This window comes from Ictidomys tridecemlineatus, chromosome 15 (assembly GCF_052094955.1).
Source record: "Ictidomys tridecemlineatus isolate mIctTri1 chromosome 15, mIctTri1.hap1, whole genome shotgun sequence".
NCBI classification, from domain to species: Eukaryota; Metazoa; Chordata; class Mammalia; order Rodentia; family Sciuridae; genus Ictidomys; species Ictidomys tridecemlineatus.
The window spans coordinates 18,971,082-18,991,279 of NC_135491.1; the positions used below are offsets into that span (position 1 = coordinate 18,971,082).

At 54.0% G+C, this 20,198-nt stretch overlaps 1 protein-coding gene across 3 annotated transcripts in view; it reads left to right on the forward strand.

Annotated features, from left to right (window-relative positions):
• Positions 1-6,394: 6,394 nt before the first annotated feature.
• The window catches only part of Pepd (peptidase D), a 115,917-nt gene continuing 102,113 nt past the window's right edge, over positions 6,395-20,198 (forward strand). The window contains exons 1-3 of one of the 3 annotated variants that reach the window (XM_078032170.1): positions 6,395-6,510; positions 15,371-15,554; positions 17,236-17,363. In XM_078032170.1, coding sequence (XP_077888296.1) covers positions 6,494-6,510; positions 15,371-15,554; positions 17,236-17,363 — 329 coding nt within the window. In that variant the 5' untranslated portion in view covers positions 6,395-6,493. The remainder of the gene's footprint in view (positions 6,511-15,370; positions 15,555-17,235; positions 17,364-20,198) is intronic. The other 2 variants (XM_005330630.5, XM_078032171.1) reach the window with 2 other exon arrangements.

Consider the following 20,198-nt stretch of genomic DNA (forward strand, 5'->3'; position numbering starts at 1 on the left):
CAGTGCAGTCTGAGTCCCCAGGTTGGCTCACTGGTTTTTAATACACTCCATTGACAACCTCATCCCGTCCCCTTTGTGTTACAGGGATGCTCCAGGCCTTTTAAAAGTCCCAGGTGTTCCTGGGGTCCTTGGAAGGGATTTTTACAGAAGCTCACAGAGTCCTGCTGTACTTCAAGTCCAGGAAGCCCCACCCTGGGCTCGACCTCTCTGCAAACATACTGTCCAGCTCCCCATAGTGCTGTGGGTATCTAGGTAGGGGGTGCTGTCTCCCCAACCCCCCAAGGCAGTGCAGCCACATGGTACCCAAGCAGAATAGGGATCCCTGCAGCCTTCTCTGCATTGAGGCCATTCTGAACTCCAGGTGGGGGTGAGGGGAAGTCAGACTTTCTCCCCAGGGCTCCATAGCAGTGCTGCAGGGTCCCTGCACCTCCCAGAGCTCCGTGTGCAAATAGCTCCTGCAGCATCTGCCCCCGTCACCTCCCTGGGACAGTAATCCCAGGGTCTCTTCCTTCTGCTCTAGGCCACTTACGATCATTGCATAACAAGCTGTCCCATATCACAGCCAAAAAATAACCATTGATGTAGCTCGGGAATCTGCAGCTGGCTCAGCTGGTCTCTGCTGAACTCATTCATGGTTCTGCAGTCAGCTGTCAGGTTGACTGGAGGCTGCATAATCTAAGCCGGCCTTGCCTGTGTGTCTGCTGCTTGGCAGGCTGGTGACCAGGCATCTCGGCAGGTTAGCTAGGGCATCTTCCCACGGTGGTGGTTGGCAGGACTGCCAATAGTGGCAAGAGGGTAAACCCGGTGGGTGAGCACCTTTCAAGACCTTTGTTTTTTTCTAGTGTCTCATTATCCAGAGTAAATCACGTGGCCACCCAGTGTCAGGGGCTACTGAAACAGACTCCACCTCTGGATGGGAGAAGCTGGAGCATCACAATGCAAGGGTGTGGACACAGCAAGGGAGAATTTGAGGTCCATTTTGCAAGCTATTATATGTTCCTAACCCTTCTTACAAACCTCCTTGCAGACCCTCTTCCCTATATTCAAAACCCTGCCTATGCCAGGCGCGGTGGGCATGCCTGTGATCCCAGCAGCTTGGGAGGCTGAGATAGGAGAGTTGCGAGTTCAAAGCCAGCCTCAGCAATAGTAAGGTACTAAGCAGTTGAGTGAGACCCTGTTTCTAAATAAAATACAAAATAGGGCTGGGGGTGTGGCTCAGTGGTCAAGTGCCTCTGAGTTCAATCCCTGGTACCAACCAACAAACAAAAATCCCTGCCTATAAGCAGAACCCTGTGGGCTGAAGACTCAGGCTGGGCCAGAGGCAGAGTACAACAGGAAACCATCTCTGCAGCCTCCTCCCACCTTTTGCTCTTGTGTTCCTGCATCCTGTTAGCATCTCCGTGTTGACTGGGCTGCCAGTCCAAGTGACAGAGGTGGTATGGCAGTCCCAGGGCCCAGCCAATCCTCTTGAAGAAGCTACACATTGGCTACCTTGGTGTCAGATTATGGACTCACCCTTTTGAGTCAAGGTTGTTCTGTAAGTGGACAGGGCTAGAGTGACCTCACAGAGTGGCTCACCCATCTTCACACCTTGGGGATAGGATGCTAGTCCCTCCTCACTGCCCCCATGTCTTACATGATCATGGAAATAAAGATGATACGAATCGTGTGCCAGAGGCCGAGCTAAGTGTCTCCTGGGATCATCCTATATAATCCCCTCAACAATCTTCTGGGCTGAGATCTATCATTTTCATTTTATCCATGAGGAAATGGAGGCTCAGAGAAGTTGGGTAATTTTCTCAAAGCCACACAGTAAGTAAATAGTAAAGCTAGGAATCAGACCTAGGTTCCTATATCCACATTCCTTTTCATTGTGTTCATGTTCTCAAATAACAATAAATGTCCTAATAATGAAACTTATAAGTTCCATATTTGTGTCATCTTAAACTGTTCCCCAAAGGCCATGGTGTTTGAAGCCCCATCTGACCCTTGGAACTGCCCTATATGGGAAGCAAAGGTTTCCCACCACCAAACCGAGAAACTGAGGACCAGAGATGTCCCCCTGTCTGGACTCTAGACCAGCATGCATTTCTTTCTCACCACAAACTTTTGGACATGGCATTCATGTTTGGGGATATTCATTTGGCAATGACACATAGGCAGAGTTAGATAAGAGCTTAAGAGCCAAAGAAATGAAAATTAACGATTCCCCTATGTAAACAGATCATCAAAATCATACAAAACCATGAAACTCAGAAATTCACACCTAGGCTGGAATAAAAATAGCTAGACTTTCTGATGGCAATATTCAGCATGAGTTTATGGAAGCAAACGTCTCATTTAGGAAGGGAGTGCTGGTACTCCAAACTGATCCATCACTATATCGGGCTTTATTAAGATTTCCCAGCATCTTTTTTTTTTTTTTTTTTTAAAGAGAGAGTGAGAGAGAGAGGGGGACAGAGAGAGAGAATTTTTAACATTTATTTATTTTTTCTTTGTTCTCGGCGGACACAACATCTTTGTTGGTATGTGGTACTGCTGAGGATCGAACCCGGGCTGCACGCATGCTAGGCGAGCGCGCTACCACTTGAGCCACATCCCCAGCCCCCTTCCCAGCATCTTAACCCACTTCTTGTATGGAAAATGAAACTTGGTGAGATGCCAGGGACTCCCCACTCCTGCCCCCGCCCCCAGAAGCAGCCAAAAGGGACAGGATGAATATCCAGGGTATGGACAGGGTATGATTGTACTGTGCTACCTTGGTGGGAGTCTCTGAGATGGACAGTTTTAAATGCCGGGGGGGGGGGGGGGGAACCATGGTCCCATCAGTGACGTTCAATGACTCGGAGCTGGGCAGAGGCAATCTGTTCCCTCCAGGGAGTTTCTCTGCAGGACATGGGCTACAGAACCAAATCCCCCCTGCTCTGGAACTTAGCACTCATCCTTTTGAATTTAGGGGTTTCACTCATTTGATCAAGATCTTGAATTGGGGTAGGACAGTTACACCAACGGCTAGCCCAACACAGAAGGGCGACGTAATAAATGTGGAAGCAATAAAAGGTGGATCTGCCAGCCACTCTGCACCGGCACGGCTTGTAAGAAATAAAAGTAATTATCACCTGTACAACCTGGCCAGCCCACTCCATGTGTGTGGAAGAAAACAATTTCAGAACTTTATTTCCTAGATTGAATGTCGATAATTGGATGTATTTGTAAGTCTCGCTGGAAGAAAACAGCTTGTGATTTCAAGATGAGAAAACAGTCTTCCAAACAGTGAAAAACAATATATCCCCCATTTTCACACACACAAAAAAGAGCTTGTTTCCTTCGCTGTTTTGAAGGTGCTGCTGGAATGATTGGTCTTTGCGAAGTCCCCGTTCCATTTCTCATCTTGAATTGCCTCGTAGACCCTGGCAAAGCACCCAGCAGGGACCACTCCATCTGAGGAAGTGATGGGGGCTTCCTAGGGAAGGTCCCTCGGCTGCTGCCCAACTCTTTTCTGCAGGAAGATGGATGCCCAGATGGGCTGGGCTCGGGGAGGGACAGCAGGAGTAAGGACGTGATGTGGGGCTCCTCTGGGGGGCTGGTGGTGACTCTGAAGGAGCCTGGGTGGCCCTGGAGGAGGCAGCAGGCCATGCTGGTCTCAGAACTTGGAGGGCTGTGGCTGCCGGAGCTGCTGACATTGCGAACGTGGATGGTGGGACCTACAGCGAGACAGCCATGGGCGGGGGGCATCTTGCTGGCTCTCTCCAGGCTCCCCTCAACCCTCTTCAACTCCTGCCTGGGAGATGAACTTGGACTCCACATCTTTCCTGCTCTGAATCCCTCAGTCACTGCCCACAAGCTAAGTAGCAGCACAAAACCTTGCCCCCTCCCCCAGATGGTGGGCTTCTCGGGGACCATCTGGAGGGCTCCGCTTCCTCCTCTTCCCCCAGACTGACGATCCTCCAGGGCAGGGTCTGGTCCTCCTATCCTTTGTCGCATCGTTGGGCCCTGGGTGGCAGCACCCAGGGTCAGAATCAGCATCCGGGCCACCTGTGGTCCCACAGAACTTCCAGCAGACCAGTGCCCTTGAAATGCAGTAGCAGAGGAACAGGGTTCATGTCATGGCTCTGGGGGGACACCTCTGCGTGACCACAAGGGTGGCTCACAAGACAGAGTCTGGCTGGCCTGCCCTCTCCAGATGGCCAGCTATCAGCAGTGTGCACGGAGCTCCAAAGGAACAGTGGCTACTTGGAAATGGGTGGGCAAGGCACCTGGTTGGACCTAGTGTCACAGGGACAAAGACGGAGACTTTCCAGGATGGAACGTCTTTTGCAGGTGTCTGCTTGGGTGGGGGCACTTGTGAAGACTAACGATGCTCCGGGTACTGGGCTGGGGGAGCACATTCACCTCCCAGCCACCTGTAGACCGTGGTGAGGAGAGACTGTTTCCCTGAGGCCTGTGACCTCGGAGGCTGTGTGGGGTGTGAGCATGCTGCCTGCTCTCTCCCTAGGCTGATTTACACACTCCCACTCCAACTCTCTAAAATCAATCTTTCCCCAATTGCCTCCTGGCTCCCAGCAACATCCTGGGTCTGCCCTGCATGAGTAACTACGCAATCTTCTCCCACACCCTGAGCGGTTTCTCCTGGAAGCCCAGCCGGAGCCTCTGATGCACAGAATCTAGGGAGGGGGACAGCCCTGCTGGACCTCTGATTGGGGGGGGGGTGAAGGATAGGGGCCAGCCCTACTGGAGTCCAGACTGATGTCACCCCTGGCAGGACCCGCCCTGCCTAGAGGCCTACCGTTCAGATGGGCTGGGTGGGGAGGACCTCCCTCCACTGCCCATTGACAAGGGTGCTCCATTCAGTTGTCTCGTGCCCTCTCCCTATTATCTGTAAGTATTTAGGATAATTACTTCTTTTTCACATTAGTAAGCATTAGGAGCTGGCAGTCGGCTTACTTTTGACATTTTATGTCAAAAGAAGTGGTGGTGGGATTGCGCTAGTTGGGAGCAGTTGTTCCTTTGCCAAAGTGGCACAAATAGCTTTCTGCTCATCTTTTGTTATTTTTCAAAGTTTGTCCTTTATCAGGGAATTGAGTCTCTTCAGCTGAAGGTGGGGCTACTACATAATGGGACAGGGTACAATTTCTTGAGGACCCACCGACCTGTGTGAGTTCAGGCCTGTTGCTTATCTCTTTGGGCCTCAGTTCCCTCATCTGTAAAATGGCATGAAGGATAATCCTTATCTCACGGGGCTTTTGAGGAATTTCTGAGAGCTGACATTGGCAAAGCATTTGGGTCAGTGCCTGCCTATAAGTGCTCCACACCTGTTGGCAGTAGGCAGTAGGGAGGGCAGCACCTGCTTTCGGAGTGTTACATCTTCCCCCACTTTTTTTTTTCTTTGTTGGTACTGGGGAATGAACCCAGGAGCGCTTAACCACTGAGCCACATCCCCAGCCCTTTGTATTTTTTTAAATTTTGAGACAAGTTCTCACCAAGTTGCTCAGGGCCTAAGTTTGCTGAGGCTGGCTTGGAACTTGTGATCCTCCTGCCTCAGCCTCCCCAGTTGCTGGGATTACAGGTATGCACCACCATGCCCAACTCCTCCTTCTCTGTAGGACTCTGCACCAACACCAGAGCCCAGCTGGGCAGAGAAGCAAGCCATCCTGCACCCCTCTCCACTGAGCCACTCCTCTCTATTCCTTCCCTCCTCCAGGTTCTTGTCTATTATGGAATTGAGGAGGCTTGGAAAAAAGGTCCTACCAGACTTAACTCCCAAGCCCCATTCTCAAGGCCCTACAGGATCTGGCCCTTGCTTACCTCAGGCTGTACCTCTCCCCTACACCCCCTTTCCTCATGGTTTCCGCTCCTCCAATTGCCCCAGCTTTTTTCAGGTTCTTTCCTTTCTCTAACCTGGTTCAGAGACTCCCTCATTTCCCTCTTTCCCACCACCCTCTGCCCCCGAAACAGAGGCTTGAAACCAGGGGCGCTCAACCGCTGAGTTACAACCCCTGCGCTTTATAAATTTCATTTTGAGATATGGTCTCGCTAAGTTGCCGAGGCTGGCCTGGAACTTGTGATCCTCCTCCCTCAGCCTCCGGAGTGGACACTGATATTACAGGTGTGCACCACTATTCTTGGCGTCCTCCCAAGGTTTCTTTATTCAGAATGTGTTCTTCGCGCGGAAGTGCTGGGAAGCCCGGTCCCGGGCTGAAGCAGAATCAAGGTGTGTACAGTCTCGGGTCACTTCCTCCCATCATAGAAAGGGGTGGGAATATGCTCGGTCCAGCCTCGTACCTCGCCTGCAGCCGGAGGTTGGCGCTTCAATGCTCTCCACGGTCCAGCGCTCCGCCTCGGCGTGCAGCGGAGCCTCCACTCTGGAGGGGGCGGGGCCGAGGCGCCCAGGACACGCCCCTCCCGAGGACACGCCCCCGTCCCGCCCTCTACAGTGGGACCCGGCCGGGTTCAGCTGACGCTGTACTCCACGTGACGCGTGCGCCGAGTGAACATGGCGTCTGCTGCGAGGTGAGTGGGGCTCCTCTCCCTCGCTCCTGCCGGCCACCGAGAGGGGACCTCGGCGTTCCCCGCCTGACAGGGGGTGAGAGCCCCCGGGCTCGGCGGGGCTCCTCGTGTGGCAGCGGGCTGTGCGCTTCTTCCCGCAGGCCCAGCGGCCGCCCTGCCCGAGCCAGGGCCAGCGTTGGTGTCCGCAGCCCCCTGCACCCTCCCGCTGCCTACCGGCCATTGGGGCTGCCCTGGCGCCCAGGCCTCAGCCGCACACCTGTAGCGGCCTCACCGTGTGCGGCCAAGGTGGGGGCCCAGGTTGACACGAGTGTCCATGCCACGCCCCTCAGAGGGAAAGGTGGCTGGGCCAGGGCTGCTGGTCCCCAGGCGCTTCCCAAAGGGGCTAGTGTTTGAGGTGGGCGTGGAACCCCCTTTTGCCAGAGAGGCGCTTCCCCCTTCTTTCGGGGCCCAGATGTCAGCTCTTCTTCCCTAACGACCTGTCATACTTTCGTAGGCCTGTGGTTCACAGTTCACAGTGGGTCTCACTGGCCCAGCCCCGTGCACACAGTAGGAGATCCATAGTTCTGCAGAATGAAGGAAGAATTAGTTGTCCTAGTGGGGAGCATTGTCAATGAACAGGCTCACCAAAGTGTTGGGGAGATTGTTCCAGATGAGGGAATATTTGAGCAAAGGTTAAGAGATAAAGACTGAGAGTTGAGGAGTGTCCTGGGGACAGGGAGGAGGGGTGCATCCCCGGGCTAGAGGGTGTGGTGGCCCATCTGGCCTCTCCAGACTTTGTCCTGAGGGGTGGGAGAGGTTTTAATCTACTGGGATCTAGGAGCTTGCTCCCCTGATGGCTGTGATTTCAGTAGAAGGGGTTGTGGGTCTGGTGGCGCAGGGCACTAGGAAGGGTAGGGGTAGAAGGGAGCAGCATCACAGATACCAGGGTGGGAATTGAGATCAGAATGGGGAAGCTAGTGGACAGAATGCATTTTGGGGGAGGTGAGGAGAACGACAGCACAGTAGGTTCTCAGTTGACTCTCAAGGTTGGGAAAGCTCTGAATGTACAAATCAGACATTTAGTAGGCACCTGCTGTGTTCCAAGTACAGCACTTGGGCCGACACTTGGCCACTGGGGTAGATGGAGGTAGATGGATATACAGGGCTCTGTCATCTCTCTGCCTCAGGTGTGCTATGGAGGGACATGGACTCTAAGGTCAGGGGAGAATGTGGGAAGGCTTCATTCCCTGGATGATCTTTGTGCTAGGAGTTAAGCAATGAGACACTTCCTGTAGAGAACTCTGCAGACCAAAGTCCCAATTTGGTGTGAAGGAGTTCAGGATCAGAGCTTTGAACCCAGCCTGTGACTCTGTCTTAAGGAACAAAGTGAGCAGTAGGTGTAAGCTGGTATCTGCTGTGGGTTGGTTATCTCTCTGAATGGACTGGTCAGGTGGCTACAGGGAGTGCCAGGGGCTGCATTTTGGTAAGGGCTCCAGGCTCCTCTTCTGAAGGTATAGAGGAGCCAAACTGGTGATTGGAACTGACTGGATACTGGAAGGAGGGGCTTTTGTAACAGAACTGATTCTCTGGGTCATCACACAAGATGGATGAGGAGGTTAAAGCAGAATTGAGAGAGGTTTTAAAAAGGGTCACTGTTAGAAGGGAAACTGACAGGTAGGGGAACTTCCAGAGGCTGGGCAGGGCCTCCTTGGGAAGGGCCATCCTAAGCTGTACAGGGCTTCCCTTAGAGACTTTGAGCCTGAGGTTAAGCCCACTTGCTTTTTCCAAGAGATTTGAGTATGTCCCCAGCAAAACCCCACTCCCAGCTGCAGCGTTCCCGGGACAGATCAGAGTATCATGCATAATGAGCTATTAAGTCATGGCCAGGGAGTCAGATTTGGTTGCTCATAGAGTCCTACCAGAGCCTGGGACTGGGGAGCTCCCTGAGAGTCCCATGTGACTGAGGTGTGCCACACATGAATTGGGGAACAGTGGAAGCCCTGAGTAGCATCTCAGACTCACTTAGTAATTTAAAAGGCTCTTCTGGGGAGTGTTTCAGGGTAGGTACTACTCTGGCCTGCCTGGGCAGGGGCTTCTGTTTTGAGACAGAGGGTCTCACAGCCTCCTGAGGGTCAGCTGCGCTCACCATCAATTCCTCCATGAAGAGGGCCCCTATCCAGTGGCACTTGGTGGGAGGCAGCCCTGCCTTCTTGAGCCGGGCTTTGAGCTTTCTGTGGACAGAGTTGGGACCTTTCAGCTCCAGCCAGACCTGTCTGCATCTGCTCCCTCACGTGGCTTTTTCCATTCTTGCTCCTTGGCCCCCTCCCCTTCTGGTCCTGGAACACCCCTGTCCTCTGACATGATTACAAAATTATTCACACACTTGCAGACCCAGCTCAGATGGTTCCTCTTCCCAGAGACATTTCCTGGCCTCCTACTCAGAACTCAGGCTTCCTACTCAGAGTTCCAGAGGATCCAAGTTTTCCCGACTGGCAGGACCTGTTTCCTCACCCGCCCGTCATGACTGGGTAGGGGGTGGCTTCCTTTCCTGCCTCTCCTGGCATTCTAGGAGCCCCGGAACCCATTCAGCTTATGTCCCCAGGGCCATCTGTGGATGCCCTGTGACTGGTGCTTGGTGAAATGTGCCACACACATGAAATGCCCCTTTACTCTAAATTAGTCCAGCATCCTGTCCTGCTGTCTTTTTTTTTTTTTTTTTTTAAAGAGAGAGTGAGAGAGAGGGGGGCACAGAGAGAGAGAGAGAGAGAATTTTAACATTTATTTATTTTTTCTTAATTCTCGGCGGACACAACATCATTGTTGGTATGTGGTGCTGCTGGGGATCGAACCCGGGCCGCACGCATGCTAGGCGAGCGCGCTACCGCTTGAGCCACATCCCCAGCCCCCTGTCCTGCTGTCTTGAGAGACACTTGGCAACTGAGGAAAGAAGTTGTGGGTGGAAGGGGGACCGAATTCCAAGGAGTGGGATGGATCTAGCTCTCATTCTTTAACTGAGAGGCACCCAGGAACTGTTGCAGAGCCAAGGGAAGCAGCAAGTGAGTGCCCTGGGTGTGGCCCTGTTGGGCCATAGGCCACACCAAAGTCAGCATTCTTCTGGAGAGTATCTGGAGATGTTCTTGGTCAAAAGCCTGTCCCACTGTCCCGCCTTGATGTGAACCTTGTGCTCTGGAGTAAAGGCCTTGGGCGAGCACTGGGAGCTGCAGATGGTGGGTCTGAGGGAAACAGGTTTGACCTTGAGTGTCCCTTTGCTCTCCCTGACTTTTCTTAGACTTGGATCTATTTCCACATAGGCCCTCTGTTGGTCCCTGTGTGTGCTTGACCCCCTCATCCTCCTTGGGGTGGAGGAAGTGGAGTGGGAATGCTCACCAGCTGCTTTGAGGCCCTCTCCAGCCAGGTGACCTGCCGGCCTTGATGATGGTTAGGTAGCCAGGAGGCTTCCCAAGCCTCTACTCGATGCCTGGCCCTATGCTGGAGGCTGAGAGTTGAGAAGCTGGCTAGTTGTTGGCTGGCTTCTTACCAGGAGCTTAACAGTGTGGCCCTGTTGGGAAGTGACTTCACACTGTAGTGCAGGGATCTTACCCTGGTTTGTGCTGTGGACCCCACGGGCATTGGTGAAACCTGTGCTCCTGCCAGTCTATTTTGTGTTGCTATAATAAAATACTCAAGATGTGGTACTTTTTAAAGTGAAGAGATTTATTTTGGTTCATAGTTCTGGAGGCTAGATCAGCTGACTGCATCTCTTGAGGGCCTCACGGTGCAGAGGCAGATAGCATCACACAGCAGGAGCACAAGAGAGAATGGGAAGCTGTTTGTGGGGAAGAGAGGGGTTTTGTAGCAAAAGAACCAGCTGAGAAAGCTGAACTCATTTTATAATAATCTACTGCAACAGTAACTATTCCAGTCCTGCCAGGCCTGACCCATTCTGGTGAGACAGGTTATCAGCCTCCTCTGAGGGTGGTACCCCCCAGTGAATTAAGCACCTCCCAGTCGGCCCCACCTCTTAAAGGTTCCACTCCCTATTATGTGGGCGACCAGGTCTCTTATCACATGAACCTTTGGGGACAAACCATACCAGCACCCTTCTTGGCCTAATATTTTTTAATTCATGAAATAAGTACGGAGGATTACAAGGAATATCCATTATATGAAAATACACTTACCAAAAATGTTAAATTTGCGATTGATCATATGTTTCTTTATTAACACATTAACTAATAAAAGCTAGCAGCAGGTCTGATAACTACTTTGATTTTGACAGCAATACTGTGAATTGAAAGTGCCTGTGATTTCTGTGGGTGATAAATTCACATGCATTGCTGATACTGAGTGATTAGTTGCTTACATCAATAGTTGAAAAAATGTAAATTTGTATTAGAAATTAAAGAAAATAAAGGTCTGATTTTTTCCCAACAAGAGGATGAAGCCTCTAAATCCTATGTGTGACTCCCTACAGATCCACAGTCCTTAGGTCAGAACCCTACAGGTGGCCTTTGAGGGTAAAGGAGAGGGTGGCACTGATATGGGGACACAGATTTTATAGGACAGGGACAGTTTATAGGGACAATGACATCACCCTCCTTGGGGGTTGACCCATTCCCAGTTGCTCTGCTTTTGGCCCTGGGTTGCTTGCTGGGCCCTTGGTGGCTGGCTTGCGCGGGGTGTCTTGTAGGGCCAGAGGCTTGTTCTGCTTGTTCTTGCCCCAGCTGCTCGTCTGGGGCATCCCTGTGACCTTGACTGTTGGCAGTGAAGTGGGCCTTATTTGTCCTGGGTCTCGGGGATGACATGGCTTGTGCCTTTTAAATTCCAAGGGCCAGTTAATAAATGCTCCAGCAGAAACCAGTTGGAGATATTTTATTAGTGCTGCTTTTGCTGAATTTGCAGGCAGAAGACACCTGCCTTGGCTGTGGGCCTGACCGTCTCTCTGGGGGCTTGGTTTATGCTGTGAGAAATCAAAGGGCATGTCTCTCTAAGCCTTGATTCCGGGGTGTCCTGCAGTAATTAGTGACTGTGGAACATTGCTCTGTAGTTCAGGCTGACTGCCCTCAGGCCCAGAGCCCTGGCCAGGGTGAGCTCATTCAGTCTGAGCCCTGTGGAAGTCATAAGTGCAGCCGTCCCTGAGTGTCCTAGGGGGATTGGTTCCTGGACGACCCCCCTCAAATACCAATATCGGCTGGTGCTCAAATCCCTTAAATATAACAGCCAATAAACCCCAGTGTGGGTGCCCCAAGGGATTTCGGCCTCTCCAAAGGATCTGGAAAGAGGCCCAGCCCTTCTGAGCATCCCCTCCAGGTGGGGTGTGGCCACAGGCCAGGTAGAGGCAGCACCCCACATGTTTAAGGCGGAGACTGGTCAGAGGGAGGTGGAGCCGTGGGCATGTTCAGCCAGTGGTGCTGTTGGGTGATGCTGGCTGAGGCCATCTGTAGCAGGGTCCCATGTCATTGCCTCTGTGCTGATGGGGAGTCTGTAGAGATGAGTTTCTCCCCTGTGTCCACTCTACACCGTGGCCTTTGCCCAATGAAGGAGAGGGTGTGGGAGGCTCTGGGGGACCCCTGTGCGTGGATGTGACAGATTCGCTTTCAGTTCCTGCTAGCAGGGCCAGCTGGGACAGCCATATTTACAAGCTTTCACCAAGTTCCCTTGTGGCTGAGCATGACAGAGAAGCACCCTGGCATAGAGGAAGCCCTGGTCACTTGGGTCCACCCACCATCTGCTTACCCTGGGAGGAAGGACGGGCACGTGCCCAGGGAGGGTCTAGCCCTGTTGTGTGTGCGGGTTGATCCTGACCCTTACACCCTTCCTGACCAGAAGGGAACCCAGGTTCTGCTTCCTGCCCCGCTAGTGCTGATGTGGCACCTTTGATCTGTGCAGCTTGGAGTGTGGCCTGGTGTTTCAGCTGTGAGTCGTACACTCAGCAGATCCTTACTGAGAGCTTGCTGGGTGTCACACAGGGTGCTAGGCCCAGTATGCAGCAGTGACCAGAGCAGGCTTAGATCTGAGTCTCATGGGGCAAGTAGGCAGAGAGGATAGCACCAGGGCACACACTGCTTTAGAGTAGGAGGCCAAGGACCAGGTCTGAAGCGAGGAGCGCACTCAAGGGTGTCGGAAGATAGTTTAATGTAGGGACAGTTCTCAGAGCTGTGGGCAGGTGACAGGAACCTGGAAGGAAGAGGAGAAAAGCTGTTTAGTATTCCGGGAGGACTGCACCAGGGCTCAGGCCTGGCCAGAGCTGTGGCCCCTGTGTGGAGGGACTGCTGTAGGCCATTTAGTATGGCCTGCCAGGGAGGAGCATGGGTGTAGGTTCTCTGTCCTTGTCATCCCCCATCTCTTATACCTCCTATTCTTGGCCCACCTGGAGGCCAGAGGCAGGAGGCAGACCATTGGAGCCCAGTCCGTCTGGGCAGAGTGGGTGGGGGGGATCTGGAGGGCACGTGAGGAACCTGGCCCAGCGCAACATGGGGGTCAGCAGCACGAGTGTTGCAGGTTCAAAGAGGGAAACATGAGAAGACCTCGTTAGAAGGTGGCTCTGGGGCCAAGATGTACAAGAGGCACCACCTTCTTGTGTCCCTGGTGGGAGGGCCGGGTCCTCCGAGGGTCTCAGGTGAGGTGCCATGAGGCCTCTCCATGGCCACGTTGCTGTAAGGGAAGGCTTCGTTGCAGTCCCCAGGCAGAACCCTCTCCGCTTGTGCTAGCTCTGGGCTGTCCCTGCCTTCCTTGAGCACTGTCTCCTGGATGAGAGCCTTTGGGGGCTCCCTCCCATGTACCCCACCCCTGCCTAACCCCTCTCCACCCCAGTCACTCGTCTCTTCACACTTTGGCTTCCAGCTGGCCTGCTGACTCTGCCCTTCCTTCCCTCCTAATTTGTTGGACAGGTAGGCTTTGTCCCTCTCATGGGACTTGGAGTTCACCCAGCGAGCTAATGAATTCCTTGGTGATGATGCTGGAGAGGTGGAGGAGCAGGGGCTGGGGTTTGGGTGGGTGACGAGGAGACACTGCTCTGGGGAGAGGGAGGTGTTTCTGCAGAGGTGTAGACAGAGCGTGGACGAGAGTGGGCACCACCGGAGAGCAGGCCCTTTGGGCTGCAACAGCAGCAGCAAAGGACGGCACCCTCCTGGTGTTGAGGGTAGAGGAGGCCCACGTTGCAGGGGAGGAAACCTTTTCTTGACCCCTCATCACCTGGCAGACCAGGGAGTAGCCTGCACCGTGTTCTGAGCCCACAAGGAGCTGGTGAGGGGCAGGGAGCTGGGACCAAGAGAATACCTGAGAGTTCCTTGCAGTGGTCCAGGTGGGAGGTGGTCCCCAACAGGTGAGGGGTCAGGTTCTGGGTGTGTGTGGATGCTAGAGCCCGTGGCTTTGCTGACCAGGGGCGGATGAGAGGAGATGAGCATGACTCTGCAACAGTCAGGCAGAGGCGCCCTCCTGGTGGCCCCAGCTGGCAGGGTTGGGTCTGTGGTGTCTGCTGAGTTTAAGGTGACTGGGGTCTGAGATGCGGATCGAGAGGCCAGGGGCTTTCTCAATCTGGAGGGGGATGTCGCTGGCCTGGAACAGTGGGTGCTTAAAGCCAAGGCACTATGGGAAGGAGCCCAGTGAGGGAAAGGTCCAGAACCCAGCCCCAGGGCTCCAGCAGGACATTTGGCCACTGGGGAGGGAGGGGGGATGGAGTCAGTGTCATGGGCACAGAGGCCTGGTGAGGACTGGGGACTAGTGGGGACTAGAGCAGATTCAGGAGTGGGGGTCATCGTGTCCCCTGGGCTGTGTGTGGGGTACAGAGACCTGATGGGGTGGACCTGGGAGAGCATGGGTTGTCAGGCCAGGGGTGGGGACATGGGCTGAGTGGCTCTTTAGAGGATATTAAATGCCAAGGGAGGGCGAAGTAGACCGCCAGGGGACCAGGGGAGTCATTTTCTTTCTCTTTGTAGGACAGGAGGGGTTCCAGTGTGCTCCATGGTGGCTGCTGCTGAGGGGAAGCTGCTGCTGCAGCGCCCATGAGTAGCTAGGGGTGGGGGGGCCATGGAGGGGGAGGAGAAGCCTCGGGGGTCCAGAGGCAGATGGGGGGCTTGAGGGGCGGGTGCTGGGCATGAGTTGTGTCTTCTGGTGATTGGGGAATCCGCAGGGCATGAGGAGCCAAAGAGGGACACCTGCCAACCCCGCCAGGCCCTGCTCTACCCACCCCTCGAGGGGCTCTCCTCGGTGACATCTTGTTGGTCCCTCTGCTGTTGGCGGGGTCTGTACCCCTGTGACTCCTGCTCACAGAGTCATCTTCTCATGGTTTTTCCTCAGACACTCTGATCTCAGAGTGCTGTGTGTGTGTGTGTGTGTGTGTGTGTGTGTGAGAGAGAGAGAGAGAGAGAGAGAGAGAGCGCACGCTAAGAGAGTTGGGGTATGGGGTGGGGTGAGGACAGCACACCCAGGCTATGGGTCAAAGGCTTGAGGAGAATGGGACAGAAGGCTGGGAACACAGTCAGATGCCAGTGTTGTCTGGGTCAGATCTTGTTTCACGCTGGCCACTGTCACGGGAAGCTCTGAGTAGACGGGGAGCTCCTGGGAACGATCCTGGAGGGTGATGGCTGTTGAGTGGCATCTCTGACCACTGCAGGCTGTTTCTCCGTGGCCTCACCCTTGCACCCCTGAGCAGATCAGCTGTCCTTCAAGCCCATGGTGGGCCAGGCCTTCAGAGACAGCAGGGCAGGGTGGGTGACGAGCCCTGTGGCCCTCGGGCAGCCCAGCGAGTGACCCTCTCCGAGCACAGCCGTGGAGCTCTGACTGGCTTGCCGAGGCTGGTGGGGTCTCCACAGTCTCAGACCTTGGGGGGGGACCCTTGGAGGCGCTGACGTGTCCATGTGCCCGTGTGCTTATGTCTCTGCAGCCCTTCTTTTTCCCTGGGGAATGAGACCCTGAAGGTCCCGCTGGCGCTCTTCGCGCTGAACCGGCGGCGCCTGTGTGAGCGCTTGAAGAAGAACGCGGCCGTGGAGCCCGGCTCCGCTGTGCTGCTGCAGGGCGGCGAGGAGACGCAGCGCTACTGCACCGACACTGGCGTCATCTTCCGCCAGGTGAGCCTCCAGGGCTGCCCGGGAGGTGCAGGGTAGTGTGGGGGGGGGTCCATGCTGAGGGGCTCAATGTCCAGAGCTGTCGCCAGCCACGCTCAGTTCCCTCAGGCCAATGTATAGAAAAGTGATGTTCCTGGGGGAGCCAGCAGGCCGGCCTTCATGGAGGGGGAGCCACTAGGGTGGGCCTGAAGGCCAGGTGAATTCGGACAGGTGAGGGCTGGTGTGCACAGGGTGGGCGAGCAGAGCGTGGGCTGGGTGTGTTCCTGGGGTTGGACGCCATCTGCACTGAGGAGGACCCAGAGGGGACGTGTGATTGGGCTGTTTGTCTGAGCAGCAGTCAGAGCCTGGCTTTCATCCTGGCTTGGCCAGTGCTGAGCCTCCCTGGTTTCCTCTGCCTGAAAGTGGTCTGGGAACGCCTTTGGTTCTGGAGCCCCGTGTTGTCCTACCTGGATGTGGTGGCCTCAGCTGAGAATAGCAGGCAGCATTCAGTCCCCAGGAACAAGGACCCTTGCCCATAAAACCAGGAGACCCTGGGCTGGGCTGGGCTCACGCCTGTTGGTGCTAGCATTATACCCACTTTACAGATGAAGAAACTGAGGCTCAAGAAGGGTAATAACTTGTTAGGAGATGAAGCTGGCTTTGAACCCTTTCTTTGGACTCCATGTCTAGTGCTCTTTTCTCCCTGCTGCCAGGCCCAACCACAGTGGGAATTCCAGAATCTCCCTGGGGGCAGAATGCCTAGGGGACCTGGGCCAGCATCCACATCAGTGGTGGGACAGGGAATGTGAGGAGTTGTTGAGGTGGAGAGAAGTAGCAAGACCTGACCTCCCCAGATAGACCATGTCTGCCTGGCAGGGCACAGACAGGCTGAGATCCTCTGCTAAGGGTGATTGGAGAGGTTTTTTTGTTTGTTTGTTTTTTGTTTTTTATTTTTTATGAAAAGCCCCTCCTGTCCCAAGGGTCCTTTCCCTCTGCCCCATTGTTTCCGTAGCTGCAAGACTATAATCCCCAGCTGCCAGCAACATGGGGCCCTATTTTTTTTTTTTTTTTTGACCAGGCTTGATGCTTCTTACAGTTTACATACTCGTGGTTTAAAGATCAGTTTCCTAAATTCACCTGTGGGCTCTCTTACTGACGTTAGGCTGGGTAAATCTCAAAAGAGCTCCTCCTACACATCGTACCTTGATGACGTGGTTTGAGCTCAGTGCTTGTTGCTAAACACTGAAGTCATCAGCTGCCCCGGGGGTGGTTGGGGGAAATAAGCTGTTCTAAATGAGGGAATCCATTTTGGTGTAGATGTCTGGCCTGGGTGTCTGAATCGAGCTGGAATTGTGGGGCTGTTGGGCATTGTGTCTCAACCTTGCTATGTTCTTGGGGAATGTGGGTGGGGGTCCGGGGGCACAGGAAGGCTGGGGCACACACGCATCATTGGAGAGGCCTGGAGCGGGCTCGGAGGAGCTGCCGGGCTGCCCTTGCCAATACATGGCAGGGTAAGACGGGAAGCTTGCAGCCAGAGCAGAGGTGGAAGGGCTGTGTGGGGTTGGGGGTCAGTTTCCAAGAGGATGAGGGCACTGGTCTGTTTCCTGGAAAGAAGGCCCTGTTTGCTACTCGCCTCTCCCTCCCCCCCTTGCCTCTTGTTTCTGTCCTGATCACTGGGTAATGAGGCTCCTTATTCCCTCCACAGGAGTCCTTCTTTCACTGGGCATTTGGTGTCCTTGAGCCAGGCTGCTATGGCGTCATCAATGTTGACACTGGGAAATCCACTCTCTTTGTGCCCAGGCTTCCTGCCAGCTATGCCACCTGGATGGGAAAGTAAGGAGTGGTCTCTGCCATGTTACCATGGTTGCTGACCACTGGGTGGCTGGGGGTGGCAATGGGGGTGGGAGTACAGGTTGGGCCGGTGGGTGGCTAGGAGGCACAGTAACAAGGGGAGAGGTTGGTGGTAAGAGCAGGGCCCTTTGATGGCATGCTCTGTGCTAGCAACCTGTGCCTTGGTTGGGAAGAGACACCAAAACTGGGGTATGGTGGGGATATTGATCTTGAAATCAAGGATTCTCAGCTTAGTTAAAATGCCTGAGGTTTAGCCCCAGGGGGTGGATGGTCACATCCACTTGACCTTGCTGGGGGTGGTGTGGACCTGCATATGCCCATGTGGTAGATTTGGTTTGGATCAGGGAAAGCAGTCTGGGGGCCCATCACTGTCATGGGGGGGGCATTACTCCTTCCTGTATCTGGCCACAGATGAGCCTGTCCTTCGCTGGCCTATCTCTGAGATAGGGTGGGACCTTAGAGCTGTCCTGTGTCACAGGTGTGGGATCAGAGACTGGGCCTTGTCCCCCAGGAGAAGTTGCCCCTCCCCCATCCTCCATAGTGCCTGCCAGCTCCAGGGCCCTCTGGAGAGTTGTCCCTGCCTCTCGCAGGCACTGAGGCAGAAGCTGTGCTTAACCAGGGATGTTTGAGGTGATCAGAGGATCCTGCTAAATGCTCCCCGCCTTCCAGCCTGTCATTTCTGCCTGGAGAGTGATTATTCTTGGCTAATGTGTAAATTGCAGCCTTTGCTGCCGAGTGCCCCAGAACGCTCATTACCAGGTGGGCTGGTGAGTCAGTGGCTGGTTTGAATGACAAGGCGCTTGGCTGCTGCAGGGACTCTGGGCTTTTCGCAGAGGGCCAAGGCCACTGCGGGGCTTGTCTGGACTTCCTCTGCTTTGTGGCCTCCCCTCCCCTTCACAGGCTCTGTAGTGCAGACTCCACAGCTTCCCTTGCTGGCCTTGGCATGTAGCTCTTGCGCTGTCTTGGAGTTGGGGGGCCAGGCCCACAAACTGGCATCAGTTCTACTCTGAGGATCCCAGCCTGGCTCTGGGCTTTCAGCTTTGCCATGACGACTTGGCTTTAGGCAGAATTTGCAGTAGAAGAGAAGCCGGCTCTGTTTCTCTGGGGGATATTTTCCTGGCATGGCTCTTGAGAAGGAGGGCTGGGAGTGGACACTCCCCATCAAGTTGGCCTTTGGTGTGAATGGCTGCACTGTCATGGAGAGGCCTTACCTGATCACTGCCTTCCCATTCTTCCTCAGTTATTGTCTACTTGTATTCCATTTGTGGCTGAATCCTTGCGAATGCCCATTTATAGAGGAAACTGGCCCAGTGTGGGGGGACAACCTATGCAGGTCCCATGACCTGGAGCCGCGGTTGGGAGCTAATGTTGTCAGTGGTTCAGTGTAGTGTCCATGTGGAGGTCATGGGGCTGGTGAATAGGTCTGGTCACTGTTTGGGGCTCCAGTTCCTTCCTGCAAAATAATAGTGGTGCTGCTCAAGAGGTGCCACCTGGGCTGTCGTTACAGTGGTGGCCACTGTGGGGATGGTTATATTTTTGACACTGACATGAGGCAGTAATGAAGGGGTAGATTGTAATGTCCAGAATTGATCACAGCAGCGTTTCTGGCCATTTGCTGTCTAAAAGTGGAATCTGTTTTCCCTGACCCTGGTCAGGATTCCCTGACCGTCTTGGTGCTCAGAAGTAGTGGTGTCACTGTGCAACTTGAGAGGCTAGATGTCAAATGCAGTGGGAAGTTCACCCACAGAAGGGAGTCTTCCTGCGGAGGTCTAGATGTCCTAGGTGTTGTGGAGCAGAGCTTAGGCATACTCTCTAGGCTCCAAGTGCCTGACCTAGAAAATCCATGAACATGATGAATGGTTTTCTGTTCCACCGACTGTCAGGGTAGTTTGTTACCCAACCCTAGAACTCAGAACAACCTTGATGAAGAGTTTAGATCTGGTCCCTGTAAGAGGATCCTTGCAGATTTTTTCCTTCACCCCAAGGTGGTCATAGGAGCAGAGTTGTGGCCTTAGTCCTTCTTTGCGAGTCACATCTGAGTAGTAGCTGGGGCCCCTGTGCTGAGCGTCCCGTGGCTCTGGGTGGCACCTGCAGTTTTCACCTGGTTGCCCTCTTAGCCTTTTTGTGGTCCTGCCTCTTGGCTCAAAAATTGCTGAGAGCTCACTGCTCAGAGAGCTAGCTCGGCTCTCAGACAGATGCCTCTGTCTGTGAGTTGTGGGGAGAATCTGTGGTAAGAAAGACAGCTTCCAGAAGATTCTGATCATGGAGTCTGTAGGGCCTCACCTGGGGTTTCTGAATCAAGAGGAGGAGGGGCTCTGAGAACATCTCTTCTGCCTATTTACTTCTTTTTATGAAGAACTGGCTCTAGCAAGAAGTCAGAGGGTGCTTGTCCATGGGTTGAGTGTGGGCATCTTCTGGGGCTGTGGGAGGAGGGATCTGGTTCTACCTTAGGACCACTATCCAGTGGCTAAACCTGAGCGAATTTCAACATGTCTCCTCACATCCACCCTGTGCACTTGACTTGAGGGTTTAAAACCCAGTATCCTATTGGTCAGGGAACAGCAGTTAGCAGCTGGCTTTTCTGGAGCATACAGGAATAATATTCTATGCTTTGGCCACAGCTGGGTTTCAGAGAATCTGTTAGAAGTCTCCTTTAGTCTGCCACTGCCTTGCCTTGCCCGCTCATTGTCTAGGGCAGGCAGATAGCCTTGGGTGACCTTGAGGATGCAGGCAGGTCTGTAGGGTGGTCCTCCCTGGTGGAAAAGGCTTCATGTGTAGGCTGGACAGGCCATGCCAGGCAGCCTTGGTCCCAAGGGG